This window comes from Bos grunniens, chromosome 1 (genome assembly GCF_055505025.1).
Source record: "Bos grunniens cultivar Pamir isolate PY7600 chromosome 1, Bosgru_T2T1.0, whole genome shotgun sequence".
In the NCBI taxonomy this organism is placed as follows: domain Eukaryota; kingdom Metazoa; phylum Chordata; class Mammalia; order Artiodactyla; family Bovidae; genus Bos; species Bos grunniens.
Window position 1 is genome coordinate 70,886,853 of NC_141165.1, and position 19,282 is coordinate 70,906,134.

The 19,282-nt window shown below is 39.2% G+C and overlaps 1 protein-coding gene across 1 annotated transcript in view; it reads right to left on the reverse strand.

Moving 5' to 3' along the window:
* Window positions 1-2,233: 2,233 nt before the first annotated feature.
* The window catches only part of LOC147379592 (uncharacterized), a 36,875-nt gene continuing 19,826 nt past the window's right edge, over window positions 2,234-19,282 (reverse strand). The window contains exons 5-6 of the mRNA XM_086415377.1: window positions 7,564-8,090; window positions 2,234-2,992 (exon numbers count right to left, since the gene is read on the reverse strand). Of these exons, the coding sequence (XP_086271503.1) occupies window positions 7,684-8,090 (407 nt within the window). The 3' untranslated portion in view covers window positions 2,234-2,992; window positions 7,564-7,683. The remainder of the gene's footprint in view (window positions 2,993-7,563; window positions 8,091-19,282) is intronic.

Consider the following 19,282-nt stretch of genomic DNA (forward strand, 5'->3'; position numbering starts at 1 on the left):
ACTCCAGGGATTTCCATGATAGTGCCAACATCAAGGTCTTAAAATCCAGGCCTAATGTGAGAGATAAGACTTCCTTGGAAAATAAATAGGACCACTGTATCTGTACTCAATAGCTTCAGATACAGTTTTGGTCTATTTAAGAAAGATCCAATTCTTACGACTCTTATTTTAAACAGTTTTACTAAGGGCAGCATTAAAGGTAATTTAGGTAATTTAAACAAAGCAAGGAAAAAGAATGCTAATTACTTTAGGGAAATGTGTAAATTTCCTATTCATTGAATGCTCAACGGTTATTTGTTCTAATTGCTCTTTAGTGAGTATTTATTGTGTACTCTGGCAAGCTGCTCATTAGAATTGCTGATTCAAAGATAAGAGGAAAACTGCAAAACTACCAATGAGTTCACTGTATCCTGAAATCCTTTAAGTCCTTAACTCTTATGGCAGCACAAAGTTATCAGGAATCTAAAGACCCAGTTCTGCCAATCCCAACCTGAAACTCTGATATGTACTCAGAACTTAACTTGCAAGTTTTACACAGATTGACCCAGCTTGCAAAGTTGAAAATGGTGGCTAAATAGTTTCTGACACTACAAGTCCTTGAAAAGAGGTAATCTTGGCAAGCTGTGATGTTAGTTATGTCAGGAAAAAAAAAAAAAAAAAAAAAACGTAAGGAAAGAAAACTTTTTAAAATAAATGTGGAAGTGCTCCTAAAGAGAGAGCTGCTGCTTAGATTTAAACTGTCCTTTTTTACTTTCTTTCTTCTTTTTTTGAGAAAAAACACTCTAGTACTGGGAAAAAAAAAAAAAAATGTTTTGGTCTAACTCACACAAGTTAACAAGAGGCCCCCTTTCCATTTCTTCAGATTCTCCTGTTCTTCCAATTGCAGCGGAAGTCATTCCCCTTCCAAATTCTGCCTGAGTAAGCTTCCAAAAGCTTCAGCCTGTATCGATTTCCTTTTTAACTAAAGCATCATTGTCTCTGCTGCTCATTATATTTCCTGTTTCTTGGTTGCTTTACTGCTATTGAACTGTTCCTCTTCTCCATTATCAGAGTATAAACTCCAGGAGAGCTCGAAGAGTGCTTTATCTCCTTTCAAACTAGGAGAGGATGTTATGAGGAACTACTGGTAGGGTGTTGTGACAGCACTAACACAGATTGGGGGCTTTGGAAAGACTGTCCAGAGGAGATACCCCAATGCAACATTCCCTCATTTCCTAGGCCTCTGCTTAACCTAATGATCCAGCCGGAGCTCTGGTTTTATCTTCCTTCTGACTATATTTACCTCTCTTTTTGAAAGCACATCCACTTTATACTCAACCTTTTTGGTTCTGCTTCAGCTTTAAGTCTTTATTCATTTCTTTTTCATAGAGGCTGAAAAGGCTGAGCTAGAAACAAGCTTGCTTCAGGTTTAATTAGGTACTCTGATTTATTTTTATTTTTCTCTCATACCTCTGTATTATGTATGCTGTGGTGCTACTGCATGTGGATAGGTTCCAGGTCACTAGTTGGCAAACCTGTACTCCAGTTCCAAAGTGGTAATTCACTTGAAGACTTCACTGTCTGTTGAGCAAGCATGTTATTTGTGTCAGAACAGAAGATAAAGAACATTGCAGCAGATTTTCCACTCCTGAATTTTTGTGTTCTGCAAGTAAGTGGTAGTATTATATCCACTCTATGAGTAGGTGTCTGAGGACAGAGAAAGTTTATGTATTTAAAAAGCATAAGAATAAACTCAGAAGTTCTTTTTCTAGGTTATAAAGGCGCTTTTTCCTTCAAAAACATATTTGTATAACAATGTTCATAGCAGCATTATTTAAAAGAGCCAAAATGTGGATGCAATCCAAATATCCATCAACAAATGAATGGTTAAACAAAATGTGGCATATACATATAGTGAAATATTGGAAGAAATGAAAGTCACTAAGTCATTTCCGACTCTTTGCAATCCCATGGACTACAGTCCATGGAATTCTCCAGGCCAGGACACTGGAGTAGTTAGCCTTTCCCTTCTCCAGGGGATCTTCCCAACCCAGGAATCGAACTCAGGTCTCCCACATTGTAGGTAGATTCTTTACCAGCTGAGCCATAACGAAAACCCAGTGAAATATTATTCAGCCTTAAAAAGAAAAGAAATTCTGGTACATGCTACAATGCCAGGGTCCAGGCTCAGCAGAGTCCAGGGATACCCTCAGGATGAACGGCATCAGTGAAAGATGACACGGGAAGAACAAGCTTAGGTGAAGCAGGGTCTGCAGCTTTATTTTCAAAAGGAGCTTTTATACCCTGAGTTACACATTCCCAGAAGTGAAAGATGCAGAGTCATGCAGAAAGTACTAAATAAAGTTACATTCTTATGGAACAAAAGTGTAGTGGGTTACAACAAAGAAAGAACTTATTAACTCAAAGGTCTTATGTTGCTAATGCCAAGGCTATTACTTGTTTTTTCTACATTCCAACTATATCAACTAATGCACTCCCAGGCACACAATGGGTAAGGGATAAGGAAACTTGGCAGCAAGCATTGGCTCAACAATGAAACCCTTCACCAGTACTATTCTAATAATTTTTCACCCCTCAAAGGGCTCTATGCCCATTAGGACTTTTAGGATGCTTAGGCTTCCCGTGCCTTTCACGGCTGGGAAGTTGTGAACAATTGTGTGTGTTAGTTGCAAGAGTATGGATAAACCTGCCAAGCAAGCTAGAATGCCAACAGGCGTTTGAATTGAAATACTCCTTTCATGACCGGGAGACTTATTAACTAGAGCCCTAAGTTGATTTTCTTCAGAGAAAGGTGGTCGGAGATAGCCCCTGTTAATGTCAGAAGAGTTGGTGAAAGGCATAATATAGTAAACAGTAGACAGACAGATTTTGGTTTCGGGGTAGATGCTCGAGCAGGTCCAGGGGAGTCCCTCAAGTCCTGATCCGCCATGCTTGTCAGGTGTCCTCCATATGACCTTGTCATGGATGGGATCTCCTGTGCTGGCTCCTGGAACTACAACATAGATGAATCTTCAAGATACTATACCAAGCAAAAATAAGCCATTCACAAAAGGACAAATATTGTATTATTCCACTTATATGTGGTACCTAGAGTAGTCAAATTCATAGAGAAAGAAAGTAGAATGGTGGTTGCCAAGGGGTAGGGGGAGCACGAATGGGGTGTTAGTATTAATATTAATGGGTACATAGTTTTGGTTGGGAAATATGAAAAAGTTTCCAATATGGAAGGTGAAGGTAACTGCACAATAGTATGAATGTACCTAATGCCACAGAACTGTACACTTAAAAATGGTTAAAATGGTAAATTTTATATTATGCGTATATTGTGCTTGTGCTTAATCGCTCACTTGTGTCTGACCCTTTGTGACCCCATGGACTGTAGCCCACCAGGCTCCTCTGTCCATGGGGATTCTCCAGGCAAGAATACTGAAGTGGGTTGCCCCACCCTCCTCCAGGTGATCTTCCCAGCCCAAGTCTCCTGCATTGCAGGAGGATTCTTTGCCATCTGAGCCACCAGGGAAGCCTTTTGGAATACTATTTCTCTCTTCCTTGAAAGTAACAAACAATGAAAGGAACTAAAAATGGGATTCTGCCCATTTCTTCACTGGGTTAACCCCAGTCTAGTGGTTTCAATAATGAGTTATACAAATAAGACTAACCTGACTGTTTTCTTTTTAAGGTGTTAAAAAAAAAAAAAAAAAGATACCTAAGGGAAATACATATTTTAAAACCATTTAAAAACTTTTCTTTAAATCACTTATCCTTCACATACCAGGTAGATTTTATTTATTCTGCCCCTAGATATTTCCCATACCTGAAATTCAATGTATAGGGACATAAAAATTGTATTCTACAATAGAAAATAGGAATTAATATGCACAGGTAACTTAGGAAAGGGAACACATTTTCTTAAATCAATTAAGCCAGTGTTGCTGACAGTATGATCTTACAGCTCCTTGCATTACAACTGAGAACCTATTAAAATTCTTATTGTAGATGTACTGAATCAGCATCTTTGGGACTGGTGACTTCTAACCTGCATTTTCAATTAGCTCCTCTAAGTTAAATTAATGTACACTGAAGTCTGAAAACCATTAAACTAAAACAAAAGTAAATAATACCAATATAAGGAGTATATCTCCTTAGACAAGCAGGTGTGAATCTGACCAGAGGGTAGAAATATGAGGCTCTGTATACTGAAATCAAAATTACGATATCTTTATCTATACTCACTGATTCTTCAACTATGATAGACAACATTAGAATGATGTCACAGTTCAGTTCAGTTCTGTTCAGTCGCTCAGTCATGTCCGACTCTTTGCAACCCCATGAATCACAGCACGCCAGGCTTCCCTGTCCATCACAAACTCCCGGAGTTCACTCAGACTCATGTCCATTGAGTCAGTGATGCCATACAGCCATCTCATCCTCTGTCATCCCCTTCTCCTCCTGCCCCCAATCTCTCCCAGCATCAGTCTTTTCTAATAAGTCAGCTCTTCGCATGAGGTGGCGAAAGTACTGGAGTTTCAGCTTCAGCATCATTCCCTCCAAAGAAATCCCAGGGCTGATCTCCTTCAGAATGGACTGGTTGGATCCCCTTGCAGTCCAAGGGACTCTCAAGAGTCTTCTCCAACACCACAGTTCAAAAACATCAATTCTTCAGTGCTCAGCCTTCTTCACAGTCCAACTCTCACATCCATACATGACCACAGGAAAAACCATAGCCTTGACTAGACAGACCTTTGTTGGCAAAGTAATGTCTCTGCTTTTGAATATGCTGTCTAGGTTGGTCATAACTTTCCTTCCAAGGAGTAAGTGTCTTTTAATTTCATGGCCGCAGTCACCATCTGCAGTGATTTTGGAGCCCCCAAAAATAAAGTCTGACACTGTTTCCACTGTTTCCCCATCTATTTCCCATGAAGTGATGGGACAAGATGCCATGATCTTTGTTTTCTGACTGTTGAGCTTTAAGCCAACTTTTTCACTCTCCACTTTGACTTTCATCAAGAGGCTTTTGAGTTCCTCTTCACTTTCTGCTATAAGGGTGGTTTCATCTGCATATCTGAGGTTATTGATATTTCTCCCGGCAATCTTGACTCCAGCTTGTGTTTCTTCCAGCCCAGCGTTTCTCATGATGTACTCTGCATATAAGTTAAATAAGCAGAGTGACAATATACAGCCTTGATGTACTCCTTTTCCTATTTGGAACCAGTCCGTTGTTCCTTGTTCAGTTCTAACTGTTGCTTCCTGACCTGCATACAGATTTCTCAAGAGGCAGGTCAGGTGGTCTGGTATTCCCATCTCTTTCAGAATTTTCCACAGTATATTGTGATCCACACAGTCAAAGGCTTTGGCATAGTCAATAAAGCAGAAATAGATGTTTTCCTGGAACTCTCTTGCTTTTTCCATGATCCAGCGGATGTTGGCAATTTGATCTCTGGTTGCTCTGTCTTTTCTAAAACCAGCTTGAACATCAGGAAGTTCACGGTTCACGTATTGCTGAAGCCTGGCTTGGAGAATTTTGAGCATTACTTTACTAGCATGTGAGATGAGTGCAATTGTGCGGTACTTTGAGCATTCTTTGGCATTACGTTTCTTTGGGATTAGAATGAAAGCTGACGTTTTTCCAGTCCTGTGGCCACTGCTTAGTTTTCCAAATTTGCTGGCATATTGAGTGCATCGTTTTCACAGCATCATCTTTCAGGATTTGAAATAGCTCAACTGGAATTCCATCACCTCCACTAGCTTTGTTCGTAGTGATGCTTTCTAAGGCCCACTTGACTTCACATTTCAGGATGTCTGGCTCTAGGTGAGTGATCAAACCATTGTGATTATCTTGGTTGTGAATATCTTTTTTGTACAATTCTTCTGTGTATTCTTGCCACCTCTTCTTAATATCTTCTGCTTCTCTTAGGTCCATACCATTTCTGTCCTTTATTGAGCCCATCTTTGCATGAAATGTTCCCTTGGTATCTCTAATTTTCTTGAAGAGATCTCTAGTCTTTCCCATTCTGTTGTTTTCCTCTATTTCTTTGCATTGATCGCTGAAGAAGGCTTTCTTATCTCTTCTTGCTATTCTTTGGAACTCTGCATTCAGATGCTTATATCTTTCCTTTTCTCCTTTGCTTTTCACTTCTCTTCTTTTCACAGCTGTTTGTAAGGCCTCCCCAGACAGCCATTTTGCTTTTTTGCATTTCTTTTCCATGGGGATGGTCTTGATCCCTGTCTCCTGTACAATGTCACGAACCTCATTCCATAGTTCATCAGGCACTCTATCTATCAGATCTAGGCCCTTAAATCTATTTCTCACTTCCACTGTATAATCATAAGGGATTTGATTTAGGTCATACCTGAATGGTATAGTGGTTTTCCCTACTTTCTTCTATTTCAGTCTGAATTTGGCAATAAGGAGTTCATGATCTGAGCCACAGTCACCTCCTGGTCTTGTTTTTGCTGACTGTATAGAGTTTCTCCATCTTTGACTGCAAAGAATATAATCAATCTGATTTCGGTGTTGACCATCTGGTGATGTCCATGTATAGAGTCTTCTCTTGTGTTGTTGGAAGAGGGTGTTTGTTATGACCAGTGCGTTTTCCTGGCAAAACTCTATTAGTATTTGCTGTGCTTCATTCTGTATTCCAAGGCCAAATTTGCCTGTTACTCCAGGTGTTTCTTGACTTCCTACTTTTGCATTCCAGTCCCCTAAAATGAATAGGACATCTTTTTTGGGTGTTAGTTCTAAAAGGTCTTGTAGGTCTTCATAGAACCATTCAACTTCAGCTTCTTCAGTGTTACTGGTTGGGACATAGACTTGGATTACTGTGATATTGAATGGTTTGCCTTGGAAATGAACAGAGATCATTCTGTCGTTTTTGAGATTGCATCCAAGTACTGCATTTTGGACTCTTTTGTTGACCGTGATAGCTACTCCATTTCTTCTGAGGGATTCCTGCCTGCAGTAGTAGATATAATGGTCATCGGAGTTAAATTCACTCATTCCAGTCCATTTTAGTTCACTGATTCCTAGAATGTCGACATTCACTCTTGCCATCTCTTGTCTGACCACTTCCAATTTGCCTTGATTCATGGACCTGACATTCCAGGTTCCTATGCAATATTGCTCTTTACAGCATCGGAGCTTGCTTCTATCACCAGTCACATCCACAGCTGGGTATTGTTTTTGCTTTGGCTCCATCCCTTCATTCTTTCTGGAGTTATTTCTCTACTGATCTCCAGAAGCATATTGGGCACCTACTGACCTGGGGAGTTCCTCTTTCAGTATCCTATCATTTTGCCTTTTCATACTGTTCATGGGGTTCTCAAGGCAAGAAGACTGAAGTGGTTTGCCATTCCCTTCTCCAGTGGACCACATTCTGTCAGATCTCTCCACCATGATCCACCCGTCTTGGGTTGCCTCATGGGCATGGCTTAGTTTCACTGAGTTAGACAAGACTGTGGTCCTAGTGTGATCAGATTAACTAGTTTTCTGTGAGTATGGTTTCAGTGTGTCTGCCCTCTGATGCCCTCTTGCAACACCTACCATCTTACTTGGGTTTCTCTTACCTTGGGTGTGGGGTATCTCTTCACAGTTGCTCCAGCAAAGTGCAGCCGCTGCTCCTTACCTTGGACGAGGGGTATCTCCTCACCGCCTCCCTTCCTGACCTTCAACGTAGGATAGCTTCTCTAGGCCCTCTTGTGCCCGTGTAGCCACCGCTCCTTGGACGTGGGGTTGGTCCTCCTGGCCACCGCCCCTGGTCTCGTGCATAGGGGCATGGGGTAGCTCCTCCAGGCCACCGCCACACCGCCCCTGACCTCAGACGCGGGGTAGCTCCTCCCGGCCGCTGCTCCTGACCCCAGACTTGAGTAGCTCTTCTCGGCCGTTCCTGCACCGCCGTAGCCTGGCACTCTCGGCCGCTGCCCCTGACCTCGGACGTGGGGTAACTCCTCTTGGCTGCCGCCCTTTGGGCATGGGGTCCTCCCAGCTTCTGCTCCTGACCTCGGACATGGGGTAGCTCCTCTCTGCTGCACTTCGTGCGCCCTTCGCAGCCACCGCCACGCTTCGTGCACCGGTCGCAGCCGCGAAGCAAACACTTTCATAGGGAGTTACAAGGAAGGGAACAGTTTGTTTTTGTCAAGTGTTTTATAGAACTTAAAAGAAAAGCCTAGTGTGTCATGTGTGTAAAAATAAATAAAACAGAAACCACAACTAAGAGTCAGGATGCCAGAAAGGGGAGCTCTCACATGCCATGACAATAGAGCCCAAGAGAAAGATGACTCTCATCTTGCCTGGCAAGAGGTCAGCAAATGAGTTCTGTCACAGCTCAATTAAAAGCCACTATACTTTGAACTTCCAGTTCCTCTGATGGACTCACTGTTTTCTACAGCCCTCCCAACTTCAATGATCCCCTCTTTGAGAAGGTTATCTCTTTGTTGTGCAGGGATTTGCACTGTGGTTCCCCATGGTTGTAGATCCAAAATTGCAATTCTTTGTTGATCCCAAATAAACCCATTTTGCTGAAAAAATATCTGGCAGTCTATTTGGGCACAGTCCCTTGGCATTTCCATCTTTGATCAGTCAGTCCAAACTCAGATATAACTTTGCATTATTATACAGTGCGTATATTTAATTTGAATTTCTAAGTAACTTCTAACCAGGGCCACCCAAGATATTTATGCTTTTCTTCCCTGAAGACTTTTGTCTTATGTCTTTGAGAATGTAGAGTGTCTTCCTATGGACCAAAAAAAAAAAAAAAAAAAAATGCTATATATGTAGAAAGTGTCAAAAGAATTAAAAGAATACATAAAATGATTTTTGTCTCTCTAGGAACTATACTTCTGTCAAAAAATAAAAAGGAGAAGAGGAAAGGCTAAAAATTGAAAGCAACAAAAAATTAGTTTAAAATATTGTTAGTAATGCAAAAGGCATGGTATTTACAAAGTCTTTTCCACAGTCCCAATATATATCCTATAAAAAGGATTTCATAACACTATGATTCTAATATGTTTCATAGTCAATGTGGCTTGAGTGATACGGTTCTCTCCTCTTCCACTTCTCTAATGTATATACTATGCTTTCATCCTGTCTTTTCTGCCTGTATGTCTATATTTAACTCTTTACGTCCAAATAAAGAACGCTAATTCTGATTGGAACTAACAAGAACAGTTCCTTTTTCAAAAAAAATCTAGTTTCATAGATAAACTATAAAATGATATCTGTTAGCACTTTCGGAGAAGGCAATGGCACCCTACTCCAGTACTCTTGCCTGGAAAATCCCATGGATGGAGGAGCCTGGTAGGCTGCAGTCCATGGGGTCGCGAAGAGTCGGACACGACTGAGCGACTTCACTTTCACTTTTCACTTTCCTGCATTGGAGAAGGAAATGGCAACCCACTCCAGTGTTCTTGCCTGGAGAATCCCAGGGATGGGGGAGTCTGGTGGGCTGCCGTCTATGGGGTCCAACAGAGTCGGACACGACTGAAGTGACTTAGCAGCAGCAGCAGCACTTTTTTAAGTACTGTGAATAAATCTCTTTGGAGCAATTATCTAGGAAATGGTCATTATCACTCCCCACCCCAGCCCTGGATGTTTCATACCCATGCCATACTCTGGGTTCAGAAAGAAGCAGCTGCCTGAGAAGTATGGGAGTACATTCATCTGTAGCACCAGATGGAATGAATGGATACAAGAAAATCCCTGAGGGAAAAAGAGCTTTCTGGTCTTCCTGGCTGAATGGCTAGGAGAGGCTAGGGAGAGGTGGAAGAGTACAACTTGAATCAGAGGTTTCAAGCTGGGTGATAAAGAAAATCATGACACCACCAGCAGAAATAGAAAAAATAAGAATTGGTTTTGAGAGAAAAGTATTGCATTTCACTTGAGACAGGATCTTAAAACTGATGACTGGGTATTCAAATAGAAATGTAAGCAGAAAACTGCTGATACAATAATACAGCTAAAGAGAGGGGCAGACCCAGAGAGGGTGATTTATCATTTTCATTTATGCAGTGATTATGACATTAAATGGATGAAACATCTCAAGAGAAGGAATAAAGAAACACAAGCAAAGCACATGGATGGAACTTTAAAGTATGAAGAAGAAGAGAAGCCAGTGAAAGGGACAAAAGAATAGTAAACAAGGACTGGAAAAGAATTTTAGTGACTCAGAGTTATAGAGATCAAAGAAGGAAGAAAAGCAAGAAAGTGGGGATCTCAGTTTTGTGATACACAAGAAAAAGGACCAATGACCATAGAAAGATAATATGCACATATATAATTTAAAATTTTCTAGTAGCCACATTTTTAAAAAGTAAAAAGAAATAAATGAAATTATTTTAAGAATATATTATTTATCCCAATTTCAAAAGTAAATTAAAAAATTTCAATACATGGTATAAAAATTATTGAGAATTTAACATTCTTCTTATCTTTTGCCATCTTTTAAATTTATTGTGTATTTTACACTTGCAACACATCTCAATTTAGTTGCTATATTTCAAGTGCTTAATAGCCATACATGAATACTGGCTTCCTTACTGGACAACTCAGGGTCAGAGAATGTAAATATGCCCCAGGCTACACAGTAAAGACAGGAATAGGTTATGGAAGCCAGTAACCAAAGTGCAAGTGGAAATAAGATAACCTAAATGGATTATCTGAACCTCAGATAAAACGTGGGATGAGAGTGGCAGTTAAAGGTCCTCGAAATGACATTGGGGAGTAAGGAGCATATCTCTGTCATGTCTAATACACTAGGAGGAAAATAAGAAATGAGGATGAGGCCACTGTGAAAGGGTCAGGGGAAGGTAGTCCTATTGGAAGAGTTATATTTGAGTCATGTTGAAGGAAATATTTGATTATGAGGAGCAGTGTTGCTGCTAAGTCACTCAGTCGTGTCTAACTCTGTGCGACCCCATAGATGGCAGCCCAGCAGGTTCCTCCGTCCCTGGGACTCTCCAGGCAAGAATACTGGAGTGGGTTGCCATTTCCTTCTCCAATGAGGAACAGTAGTATGGAAATAAAGATCAACCAAATTAAAACTAGCAAAGGCTATTTATGCAGAACTTGCTATAAAGAGGAGTTAGCCACTATCACTTGCATTTTGGCAGAAACTCAAAGCAGGCAAAGGAGTGGGGAAAACTTTGTAGTGGAAAAAAGGAAAGGTTTCAGGTATTCCTTGAATGGAGGCTGTTAGTGTGGAGAAGTTGCAGACTGGCTAACTAGAAATGGGACATCCTATGCAATTAGTTGCTGCTGCTGCTGCTAAGTCGCTTCAGTCGTGTCCGACTCTGTGTGACCCCAAAGACGGCAGCCCACCAGGCTCCCCCATCCCTGGGACTCTCCAGGCAAGAACACTGGAGTGGGTTGCCATTTCCTTCTCCAGTGCATGAAAGTGAAAAGTGAAAGTTAAGTCACTCAGTCGTGTTCGACTCCTAGCAACCCCATGGACTGCAGCCCACCAGGCCCCTCCATCCATGGGATTTTCCAGGCAAGAGTACTGGAGTGGGTTGCCATTGCCTTCTCCAAGGTACATATTTGGCTTTTTCTGGTTGGTCCTAAATAGGAATCTGGGACAAAAATTAGGGAAGCTGTTAATTATTAATTAAGTTCTAGGCATTTGGAAATTCTGAAAGAGGAATACCAGACCACCTGACCTGCCTCTTGAGAAATCTGTATGCAGATCAGGAAGCAACAGTTAGAACTGGATATGGAACAACAGACTGGTTCCAAATAGGAAAAGGAGTACGTCAAGGCTGTATATTGTCACTCTGCTTATTTAACTTATATGCAGAGTACATCATGAGAAATGCTGGACTGGAAGAAGCACAAACTGGAATCAAGATTGCCAGGAGAAATATCAATAACCTCAGATATGCAGATGACACCACCCTTATGGCAGAAAGTGAAGAGGAACTCAAAAGCCTCTTGATGAAAGTGAAAGTGGAGAGTGAAAAAGTTGGCTTAAAGCTCAACAGTCAGAAAACGAAGATCATGGCATCTTGTCCCATCACTTCATGGGAAATAGATTGGGAAGCAGTGGAAACAGTGTCAGACTTTATTTTTCTGGGCTCCAAAATCACTGCAGATGGTGACTGCAGCCATGAAATTAAAAGATGCTTACTCCTTGGAAGGAAAGTTATGACCAACCTAGATAGCATATTCAAAAGCAGAGACATTACTTTGCCAACAAAGGTCTGTCTAGTCAAGGCTATGGTTTTTCCTGTGGTCATGTATGGATGTAAGAGTTGGACTGTGAAGAAGACTGAGTGCCCAAGAATTGATGCTCTTGAACTGTGGTGTTGGAGACGACTCTTGAGAGTCCCTTGGACTGCAAGGGGATCCAACCAGTCCATTCTGAAGGAGATCAGAATGGGATTTCTTTGGAGGGAATGATACTGAAGCTGAAACTCCAGTACTTTGGCCACCTCATATGAAGAGTTGACTCATTGGAAAAGAATCTGATGCTTTGAGGGATTGGGGACAGGAGGAAAAGGGGACGACAGAGGATGAGATGGCTGGATGGCATCACTGACTCAATGGACATGAGTCTGAGTGAACTCTGGGAGTTGGTGATGGACAGGGAGGCCTGGCGTGCTGTGATTCATGGGATCACAAAGAGTCGGACACGACTGAGCGACTGAACTGAACTGAACTGAGGCATTTGGAGCAAATTGTAATAGAGTTATTATTTGGTTGTTTTTTTTTTTTTTTAATTGTTTCTAGAGGTAGACCCTTGACTTCCTACCAGTCAGATTTATAGCAAGCTGGATTCCTCAGCTGCTTACTATAAGCAATGAGTCAGTTTCCTGGGCAAGTTGCTGCAAATTCTGGTCCAGAGTTCTATTCATATATATGGTCTGGCCATTATCCATTTGTATATTTTGTCTCTCACTAGCCTTGCTTCTGTTATTCATTGTAAAACTGTACTTTTGAATTTAGTGTAGCTCAGGAATGTCACATGTTAGATGTCAAAAGACCTGAGTCATTATCTCCATTCTTTCACAATTAGTAGTGTAACCGTAAACTCATCATTAAACTTTTCTGTACTTCAAATTTTCTCATCCACAACTGAAGAGAAATCAAGTTTTCAGCTGCAACAAATACAAAGAGAAGACAGAAAGAAAAAAATGAAGGAAGATGGCAACCACAGAACAGAGAAAACTAACAATGCTTCCATATAAATAAAATGTAATTAGACAATAAATTATAGACACAAAAATGTTAAAACTCAATCTAGAAGTGAACAAGGAACAGAGAAATATGAAGTCATAGTTAACCAAACAATGGGAGAAATTAGAAAAAAATGTATGTCAACAATTAAGACTAAATTACAAAATGTCTACGTACCAACACAGGCAATAGGTGAGAATCAAACAATGTCATAATCTAAACAAAGGCCTAAGTAAGAAAAACTGGCACTGAAGGGCATTATATAAAGAAAATTATTAGAATTAGTATAAAATAAAATACACTGGAATAAAATTACAAACCTTTCTAAAGCAATATAAAAAAGGACAAAGGAAACATAATAAATGTGAATGACAAACACCAAAAATTATCAATAATATTAACTAGTTCAAACTCATGTATTACAAGTACAACCCCCCTCTCTACCATATATAAGAGAAATCCCTAAAACAAAATTATTCAGAAAGTTTAAATATAAAGAGATGGACAAAGGTATACCAAAATAAAAGCAAACAAAAGGAAGGAAGTAGTGATCTTAATCCCTGACAAACTAGAATTCAGTACCTTAAGCATTAAAATAAATGACATGCATTAGCATAAGAATATGAATATATACTAGTTTTGAATACTTATGTGCTATTACCTCATAAAGCAAAAACTACAAGAAATATAGGGGCTTCCCTGGTGGCTCAGACAGTAAAGAATCTGCCTGCAATGCAGGAGACCAGGATTCAATCCTTGGATCTGGAAGATCCCCTGGAGAAGGGAATGGCTACCCACTCCAGTATTCTTGCCTGGAGAAGTCCATGGACAGAGGAGCCTGGCAGGCTACAGTCCATGGGGTCGCAGAGTCAGACACAACTGAGCAACACAAGAATGTAAGGGAAAATAGCCAGAAACACACAGTAATGTACAATTTTAATATTCTACTCTCAATCCAAGACACTTGACAAAAAATAAAGATATAGAAATCCTAGACAACATAGGCAATAAAGTAAATTATATGAATATATATCAAACTTTGCATGCCAAATATATCTTCAAGATCCCATAAACATTCATGAAGACAGTCAATATCTTATGGTTCAAAGAAAATCTCAATGAGCATAACAAAGTAGAAATGATACAAAAATAATTCTCTCAAATTAAAAACACAGAAATCAATAACAAAATTAAAACATAAATAGACCTTTCCATATAAAGTTAAGTAATGATTAAACAACTCAAGGCAAAGGGGAACTGAAATTTCAGAATTATTTATATATAAAAATAATGGAATTGAAGTAGTATTTATCAGTACCAGTGAGATACAATCAAAGTGAAGATCAGAGAAAAAAATCATAGTATAATAAAAAAATCTGTATAATCAATGGTTATACAGAATACAATGAAAGGATGGCAATAAATAAATATCCACTTGAATTGACAGACATTTCTTGTTCTTAAATAGGACTTATTTAATACAGAGATGTCAATTCTTCACCAGTATATAAAATTTCACTTGGGAGTAATTAAAAATAAACAGAAAATGAAAAAGGGCAATATTAAAAATAATGGCAAATGAGTTATAAATATAAAAAAGAATAAATTAAAATGTTCAGTTTTGGAAAATATTAGCAAAATAAGAATCAGCTAGCTAATTAATCAAGCAAAAAAGGAACACAAATCTACAAAAGTAACCATTAAACAGGAACTTTAAAAAAAATCATAAGACATTGCATGGTACAACTCTGCTAATAAATTGTAAAACCTAGATGAAATATATACCTTCAGAATATTAACCCTAGTGTATATAAAATGTCCAACAAACTAATTTTCATAAAAGAAATAAATATACTTTTTCACAACAGTAGCCCACAGAAAGCTCAAGGCCAAAATGGTTTCACAAGGAAATTCTAGCAAACATCCAAAAACCTGCCTATCCTCCTCCTAAATACCTCTTTAATTATGATCCATGCCCAGTACCATTCATTGCCTGAGCTCAGAGCTTCATAATCTTTTGCCTGGATAGTCCATTCTTTTTCCTCTATTTTTTCCCTATAATCTGATGCTGGAGTGCTATTTTGAAAATGAAAATATGATCACAATTTTATTTACTTTTTCAACTTTAATGTACTGATAACTGAAGCCATAGGTGTGAAAATTACAATGGGCCAAATTCTGCCATCATCTTAAACACAATCTAGGAAAAGAAAGGAAAGTGAAGTCGCTCAGTTGTGTCCAACTCTTTGCAACCCCATGGATTGTAGCCCACCAAGCTCCTCTGTCCATGGGATTTTCCAGGCAATAGTACTGGAGTGGATTGCCATTTCCTTCTCCAGGGGATCTTCCCGACCCAGGGATCGAACCCAGGTCTCCCTCATTGTGGCCATCTGAGCCACCGGGGAAGTCCTTAAACACACTGTAATAGATCTTATTATCAATATACTTTCTGAGTATATGGGCTTAAGGTACCTTTGGTACATTCAGACTGTTTCTTTGGAAGACATTAATAGTAAAGAATCCACCTGCAATGCAGAAGATGCAGGAGATGTGGGTTCAACCCCTGGCCTGAGAAGATCCCCTGGAGGAAGAAAAGGCAACCCACTCCAGTATTCTTGTGTGGAGAATCCCATGGACAGAGGAGCCTGGCGGCTACAGTCCATGGGGTTGCAAAAAGTCGTACACAACTGAGTGACCGAGCACACTCACAGAATTGAAAACACAGGTAAAGATGGAGTTCTAGATAATATATCAAAGGAAACTAAAGGAAAAAAAAAGAGGTTAGTAGGGAAAAGATGAGGGCATAAGACACATCTTTCCAGTGATTTTATGGCATAGTCAGGTAAGTAACCATTTCAATCTTAAGAACCTTGTCTCAGGATAATTAGTCAGGGTCATATAACTAGCATATGCTATAGCCAGGACTAAAGCCCAGATTGCAGCCATAGCCAGCATTCTGTAAATACTGTCTTTCTTCATCTAATAGTCCTCCACATATCTATTCTTTGAAATGTCAAGACTTTTTATACTACCTATATAAAAAGTATAATTTTTATACTTTTGATAACTCACTTCTCTTAAATTTTATTCTCCTTAAAAGCAAGAAACATATTTTATGGTACCCTTTAATCAACAAGGGTGCCTAGCATAGTGAAGCACTAATTCATGCTGCTTAACTCTTGTATATTATTAACTATTATTATAAAACATATTTTATTAAATCTATTAGATTTCTGAGAAGACTGGTACATACTTTTAATACAGTTTTGAAAATGTCAAACAATAATCAGTATTGATGCTGCAAAAAACAAAGAGCTTTATTTGGGGGTCTTAGGAATTGCAATTTGGAGACTTCCCTTGTTGTGCAGTGGAAAAGAATTCTGCCAATGCAGGGGACATGGCTCAATCCCTGGTCTAGGAAGATTCTACATGCTATGGAGCAACTAAAGCCCATGTGCCCTAACTACTGAGTCTGAGCTCTAGAGCCCATGAGCTGCAACTACTGAACCTGTGTGCCACAACTACTAAAGCCTGACCACCATAGAGTCTGTGCTCTGCAATGAGAAGCCACCACAATAAACCTGTGCACTGCTATGAAAAACAGCCTCTGCTTGTCACAAGTAGAGAAAGGCCATGCAAAGCAATAGCAACAAAGACCCAGCACAGCCAAAAATAAATTAATAAAAAAAATTTTTTTTTAAGAATTGTAATTTGAGACACACAGATTCAGGTGAAACCAAAAGACTGTTCTGAAGAAGAGAAAGAGAAGTTTAAAAAAACAAAAACCACAAGCATGTTAAATTGTGAGAGAATTGTGATAGACTCTGATGCAAATAGATGGGGAAACAATGGAAACAGTGAGAGACTTTATTTTCTTGGGCTCCAAAATCACTGCAGATGGTGACTGCAGCCATGAAATTAAAAGACACTTGCTCCTTGAAAGAAAAGCTATGACCAAACTAGACAGCATATTAAAAAGCAGAGACATTACTTTGCCAACAAAGGTCCATCTAGTCAAAGCTTTGGTTTTTCCAGTAGTCATGTATGGATGTGAGAGTTGGGACTATAAAGAAAGCTGGGCGCTGAAAAATTGATGCTTTTGAACTGTGGTGTTGGAGAAGACATCTTCTGCAAGGAGATCCAACTTCAAGGAGATCCAACCAGTCTATCCTAAAGGAAATCAGTCCTGATTATTCATTGGAAGGATGGATGCTGAAGCAGAAACTCCAATACACCTGATGCGAAGAACTGACTCATTGAAAAATACCTTGATGCTGGGAAAGATTGAAGGCGGGAAGAAAAGGGGACAACAGAGGATGAGATGGTTGGATGGCATCACTGACTCCTTGCACATGAGTTTGAGTAAGCTCTGGGAGTTGATGATGGACAGGGAAGCCTGGCGTGCTGCAGTCCATGGGGGTCGCAAAGAGTGGACACGACTAAGCGACTGAACTGAACTGAATTGATGCAAGTCAGGGGATATTTGTCCTTAAGGAATCACGAGTTGTTTTAGGCTAAGGATTCAGTAAGTAGATAGGCTGTCACAAGTTTATATTAGGATACATGACGGATAAGTATCTTGAGAAGGACGAGAAGTGTTCAAAAGGTCAGATTCCATCTGGACTGAGAGGTACATAAGTCACATTTCCTCAGTAGCTTCTCAGTCTCCATTTTAGAAAGCTCTCTTAGCAATACTGACTCTATTTTGATTTTCCTTTCTCAAAAGAGATTAAGAGGAAATGTGTCACGCATAAAACACTGTACACATAGCAATCTTATGGCTTAGATTTTTTTTCCTTAAACCAGGGACAATTTCAAATATTTTGGTTCGTTATCACAATAAAAAGTTCCAAAAATTATAGCAGCCATATATTTATTATTAATTTGAACTGCTGTTGCATGTAAAAATTGTGCTATAAATGAAGTCAGGAAAATCTAATGACGTGGAAAAATACCTTGATTGATTTAATAAAGTATTTTCAACTTAACGTGTAAATAATATTTTGCTTAATCTTGACTACTGAATATACTTCACACCCTCAGGCTAATATTGAATATCTGAAAGAAGTGTGCAAGTATTAGTCACTCAGTCGTGTCCAACTCTTTGCAATCCCACAGACTATAGCCCACAAGGCTCCCCTCTGCCTGAGATTTTCCAGGCAAGAATACTGGAGGGGTTGCCATTTCCTTTCCAGGGGATCTTCCCAACCAAGGGATTGAATTCAAGTCTCCCCACATTGCAGGCTGAGCCACCAGCTGTTAATCCATTATATACATTCAGTAAGGTTAATTTTTTAATATTATATCAGGAAAAATGCTCATCAGTGCTCACCATTCAGACTAACTGAAGTAAAGGCTAATGTGGTAAAAAGTTTGAAAGATGTATTAAAGTAAACTTACTACTAAAAATAAACACAATAAATACATGATACCTAGTTAACAAACTGCTTCAGTGAATAATTGGAAATTAGCATATTTACAACTGTGTTTTTCTGAAGTATATAAAGACCCATGAAAAGTTTGCTTTCTTAAGCAGTTTTTAACATAAACATGCAAATTTTATTAACATTGTTAATTTTCTTAGGAAACCCTTTTTACATAGATGGTACAAAAAAATTTTAAGCAAATTATCAGAGTGTAAATTCACTAAATGTAAATGAATATTTATGTGCATATAGATTGCTGCCATTTAATTTGGTGTGCATTTCTAGATTATTTCTTTATTTATTTTTATTCAAAGAAATTCAAGTAGCCTTCTTTTTACCACCTGAAGAAGTGAAAATGTAAGTTTGTGAGAGCATTGTGACTCTTACTTAGAGCTACTATGGATAACAAAGAAGACTCCCATCATGGCTGCACTAAAAGGTAGTTTCTAGAAGTGACAGACTAGAAAAGAATCCAAAAAATCTTAAATAGGCCCCAGCTCATATAGATGCCAACAGGCCTCAGTTCCCTTCACCAAAGACTTTCTAAAATTCTATGCATTGCAAAAAGTCTGAAGCCTTGTCTTGATACTCAATTGAGCATTCAATACCAAGCAATAAATTATTCAAATGGAAAGACTGATTGTCTTTAAACTACCACATATTCATGTGGTTTATGTTTTTTTTCCCTTTA